This window comes from Octopus bimaculoides, chromosome 12 (assembly GCF_001194135.2).
Source record: "Octopus bimaculoides isolate UCB-OBI-ISO-001 chromosome 12, ASM119413v2, whole genome shotgun sequence".
In the NCBI taxonomy this organism is placed as follows: domain Eukaryota; kingdom Metazoa; phylum Mollusca; class Cephalopoda; order Octopoda; family Octopodidae; genus Octopus; species Octopus bimaculoides.
Window position 1 is genome coordinate 49,909,787 of NC_068992.1, and position 5,550 is coordinate 49,915,336.

General features: G+C 36.4%; 1 protein-coding gene across 3 annotated transcripts in view; it reads left to right on the forward strand.

Annotated features, from left to right (window-relative positions):
- Window positions 1-5,550, forward strand: part of LOC106873718 (uncharacterized) — a 53,655-nt gene that overhangs the window by 44,636 nt on the left and 3,469 nt on the right. For all 3 annotated transcript variants that reach the window (XM_052972186.1, XM_052972185.1, XM_014921194.2), the window contains exons 2-4: window positions 419-641; window positions 3,858-3,926; window positions 4,799-5,020. In XM_052972186.1, coding sequence (XP_052828146.1) covers window positions 467-641; window positions 3,858-3,926; window positions 4,799-5,020 — 466 coding nt within the window. In that variant the 5' untranslated portion in view covers window positions 419-466. The remainder of the gene's footprint in view (window positions 1-418; window positions 642-3,857; window positions 3,927-4,798; window positions 5,021-5,550) is intronic.

The following is a 5,550-nucleotide window of genomic DNA, read 5'->3' on the forward strand; positions in this document are numbered from 1 at the left end:
TATATATGTAGGGGAAGAAAATGGATATAATAACAATGGGAAACTCATGGTTTTCGCTGGTATGTCTTTAATTAAATAGATAACAAAGGAGGAAGAAGCAGAGATGAGAGTAGCATTTACGATAGTTTCAATTTACTGGTTTAAGCAAATCTGTTCAGAATGTGAATAGATTTACTTAAACCAGTAAATTGAAACGATCATAAATGCTTCTCTCATCTTTGTTTGGTCTGAGGCTATAGTGGAAGACACTTGCCCAAGGTGCCACACAGTGGGACTGAACCCAGAACCATGTGGTTGGGAAGCAACCTTCTTACCACACAGCCACACCTATAATGATCAGTATCGTAATTTTTTTTTTTTTTTTTTTCCCTAAATTCAAAACAACTTTTATAAATCTGTAAATAACTTTATTTTCCAGAGAAACCACGCCGGATGATTTGAAAGGCGGTGCAGGCCCCACAAGCCGATGACGTCATTCATTCTACATCTCACAAAGATTGAAGAGAAGGATCCAGAGAACGATGACGTAACACATCCACAGAGTTTCCAAGAAGAACTCGCTCGATGTTACTCCGTATCCGAAGACTTCCAATCGTTCCGTAGAAGTTTCGTATCGTTTCTAGGGAAACGTTATTGCCAAAGTGAGATTTTCAAGAATCTTCATTTTCTCTTTCTTTTACACAAAGATGTTTCCTTCTACCGTCATTTTATATCTTTCTTGTTCTTGTTGTTGTGTGTTTTGTGTGTGTATATGTGTATATGTTTTGGGTGTTTGTTTCATGTGTATATGTGTTTTGTGTATGTGTCGGTTCTGTGTGTGTGTGTGTTTTGTGCATGTGTGTTTTGGGTTTGTTTGTTTCATGTATGTGTATGTTTTCTGTGTATTTGTGTGTGATAGTATGTGTTTATGTTATGTGTGTGTTTTGTGTGTCTGAGTATGTTGTGTATGTTTTGTGTGTGTGTGTGTTTGTGTGTTTTGTGTGTGTGTGTGTGTGTGTGCACGTGTCTGAGCATGTTTTGTGTGTGTGTGTGTATGTGCACGTATCTGTACATGTTTTATGCATCAGTGCATCTGTGCGTATGCATGTATTTTCTGTGTGTGCATCTATTTTGTGTGTATATATGTGTGTTGTGTGTGTGTATGTGTGTTGTGTGTACATGTGCACAGTTTTTGTATGTTTTGTCTGTGTATTGTGTGTGTGTGCATTTACTTTGTGTGTGTGTGCATGTGTTCTGTTTGTGTGTGTGTGTGTGTGTGTGTGTGTGTGTGTGTGCGTTTGATGTGTGTGTCTTTAAGGTATTATACGGTAGATCAATATCTGCAATTCTCCATAGAAATACAAGTTTATGAAAGTTTGTGTTGATGCTTAACAAAAGAAGGCAACCTTACAGAATAGTGTTGTTCCACCATTATAATACTGAACTAAACAGGTTAGCATGCAGTTTAGCATTGTAAAAAAAGGTGAAAGTAAATTGTCCTAAAAAATATGAAAGTAAATTGTGATAAAAACTAGCAGTGATGATTGTGACGTGCCAAAATTTCATAAATATGACACAAAGAACAATGCTACGTCCACAGGCATTTACATCTATAGCATACTCTATTGATATATTTGAAGTATTTCGCAAATAGCAGCCGAGGTACACTATTCCAACGTGCTATACCCAGCAATGAACACTTTTGGGAAGGCAATTTGGTGGCTTGCATGTTGATGCATTATAGCCAACACAGCTATATATGAGCATTGCAATAATTCTTCACAGTTAATGAGCTACGAACTGATTGGAAATGGTGGCATTCCTGTGGAGTCACTTGAAATATACAAGCCAATTCTATTTTTGAGGAAGAACCATTTGACGCTACCAATAATGATTCAGCTAGTGTACATGTGAGTAAGAGACTGTCATCACTTACAATTTCTGTCGCAGTTTACTTTCATATTTTTAAATGATTTACTTTCATATTTTTTAAACAGTTTACTTTCACTTTTTTATGTTAAATTGCATGTTAACCAACTAAACCTGCTTGTATTCGTTATTACTAAATCAAATCTTGATCTCCCTTATCACAACTGACAAAGTAGCCTCCAAACAGTCACTTAACCTGTTAGAAATAGCAGTCAAATTTCCCTTTTTGATTTGCAAAAAATAATTCATTTGCTTGTATTTTTTTTATTTTCATTTCTCTTCAAAAATTTTCTTCCTTTCGGTTTTTGTCAAGATTTGGCTATAAACTTCCTCCCTGTTCGACATAATTTTATTGGCTTTTTTTTTTTTCCTTCTTTAGATATAATTAGGCAGAACAAGATTTCTGTCTATTTTCGTCTAGCTGGCTCACAATAAAAGACGTAAATATTTACCACCTTCCAAGATAATCACTCATTATTATAAACATGAGGCAAACTTCAAGATTATAACTTCAGGACTGTCGAAAACAGACTAAGAGAAATAAATTAGACATTCCAATAGTCATCATACCCATAATATTATCCATTAAATTTGCGAAACAAGGTTAACAGCAAGAAAATCTAGACTCAGAAAGAAAAAGAAAATGGTGCCTGGAGTTCCTTGTAACAACAAAGAATTCAATTAAGTTCTCCACCATTTATTTCCACCTCCACCTGTTCTTGTTTTATTTTTCATCTTTTACTTGTTTCTATCATTGGACTGTGGTCATGCTGGGGCACTGCCTTGAAGGGTTTTAGTCAAAGGAATCATCTGTAGGACTTTTTTTTTAAAAGCTTGGTACTTTATTCTATCAGTCTCTTATGTTACAGGATGAAAACAAACCAACACCAGTTGTCAAGATACAACACACACACACACATATTCTTTTATTCTTTTACATGTTTCAGTCATTTGACTGCAGCCATGCTGGGGCACCGCCTTAAGCCTAGTACTTATTCTATCGGTCTCTTTTGCTGAATCACTAAGTTACAGGGATGTAAACACACCAACATCGGTCGTCAAGGGATGGTAGGGGGACAAACATGGACATGCACACGCATACATACATCTATATATATGATGGGCTTCTTCCAGTTTCCGTCTACCAAATCCACTTGCAAGGCTTTGGTTAGCACAAGGCTATGGCAGAAGACACTTCCCAAAGGTGCCACACAGTAAGACTGAACCCAGAACCATGTGGTTGGGAAGCAAGCTTCTTACCACATAGCCATTTCTGCACCTATATATACATATATATATATATATATATATATATTCATTTCAAATTTTGGCTCCAGGCTAGTAATTTCAGGGAAAATGAAATTTTAATTTAAGTTTTTCATTTAGATAATTTTAAAACAGGGAGTTTGTATCATTAAACCAGGGTTGGTCTGGGACAAGTTGGTATCAAAAAGGGTTAAAGAATAATCTTCGTTATTTTATTGCTATCAGCTGTCTGTAGATGAAACTATGGCCTCTTCATGTCACAATTCTTTCTGTGTAAAATAGTATCAGCTGGTTGCAAGTCATCACAGAAAAAGCTCTTTTTATTTCAGAGGTTTCCTTCTCTTAGATGGACCATCTTCACAATGACTGGTGAGCACCATCTCCTCATGACTACAATGCATGGCTGTTGACTGAGTTCCTTCATCATGTGGTTACCAGTTTAGTTGCTGACCATGCAACAGGTTGTACTTGGTTACAAAAGACTTCTTTCAGTTTCCATCCACCAAAACCACTTGCAAGGTTTTGTCCAAGGCTATAGTAGAAAACACTTGCCCAAAGTACCATGCAGTGGGACTGAACCTGGAACCATGTGGTTGAGATGCAAACTTATTACCATACCAACAGCCATGTCTGTGTTTGATGAAATTCTTATGATTTCTTCCTTTTTTTATTCTTTCTTGCAGATTGTGTCATTGATCCAATGAGTTTTGTGTTTGGAATATGGTGCGTTGGTGTATTTATGGTCTCTATAGGTAACGGGTTTATTTTTTGCATATTATTTCTTTTTTAGACATGTGTAGATTCATGGTCTCTCACACAGAAGAGAATTCCATAATCCATTGTGCCATATTAATATTTGATTGTAGAACAGCCATTTCATAACACAGTATGCTAATTAAATTCATTTTATATTTACAGTGAATTTAACTGGTTCCTTGCACTGGTTTAATCAGCCATTATTAGATGCTAAAAAAAAACAATAGACTGGCAGAGTCATTAGAGAGTTGGATAAATTACTTCGTATCATTAGTTTTGACTTTCTGCACTCTGAGTTCAAATCTCACCAACATCAACTGTGTCTTTCATTCTTTCTAGGGTTGATAATATCAAATACCAATTCATAGTGGTGAAGCGACCGAAGTGTTAGTGGTTAGAGCAAGACACCCTTGCGGTGTCTGCCCAGGTGTTCTAATAACAACAATGCTCTCAACAACACAGGTGCCAAGCTGTATAGGCTAAGACTGTGGAGATTTCCCTTGGGTAAACATTGGTGGTATGGAAAGCTATATGTATGGTTAGCTATTAGTCTTTTCCTTTGTTAGGCCTACAATACATGTGCAGAAGGATGGTCAACATTGACCAATAGACTCCATACATTATTTATTAAATCCATTGTTCACCTTATCGAGTCAACTTCACATTCAACTTATTTCTGTTTTGCAAAAAAATGTCTGAAAGAGTTTTTAATTTGGTGATTCATGGTTCAAATTCCACTGTCATTCAACTTGTCAACTATTTCTCCAGAGTTTGATAACATTAGTCCCTAGAGCCATTAATTAAACACCAGTTTGTAAGTAAACATAATCTTCTACTTAAACCAAATAAAATATTTATCTCTTAACAGGTGTGGTGTTTTTAATCACGTGTTCTGGAAGTCGAATGGCTACCTACTATCTGATTTCCGATGGCATCCTCTCCATATTTTTTTATCCTTTGCTGTTTGCATACTGGCCCTTGTGGATGGGCTTATCAAGCCCCGACTCTTACGAAGATGATCCAGATGATTCTAATGCATTTAGATGGTGGCTTGCAGTTCTAGTGATACGCCTTCTCACCTTAATTGCCAGTAAGTTAACATTGTTGTCTAACTTCTTCCTCACACCATTTAAAACACCTTAAATATTTAATCGCTTCAACCAATCAATTACCACTATTTTGTTTCTCACCAAATACAGTCTTTCTTTGTAGTTGTTGTTATTGTTTAATTTCAGTTTAGTTCTAATCAACCAGAGTTGTGGCCATCCATAATGTTTATCTTAATGTAAACCCTTTGTGGTCAATACAGAAATCATCATCATTGTCATCATCATCTATTATGCTGGATGGGGTGCTGAGCACCCCTGTTTGAAAATACAAGGACACAGATACTGTGTCATATAGCCAGCCGGAAATACCATTTCCTGGGGCTAAACAACAGTAACATTCGTCCCATCCAGGACTGCCACATTAAGTTGGCAAATAGTCTTTACTTTAAAGTAGTTACTGAATCTCTCTCTTCGAGGGATTTAGAAATAATAATGTTTCTATTCATACACACATATATATATATACCAGTGGCGTGCGGTGACTTCCGGGGTTGTGCATGCAATGAATTTC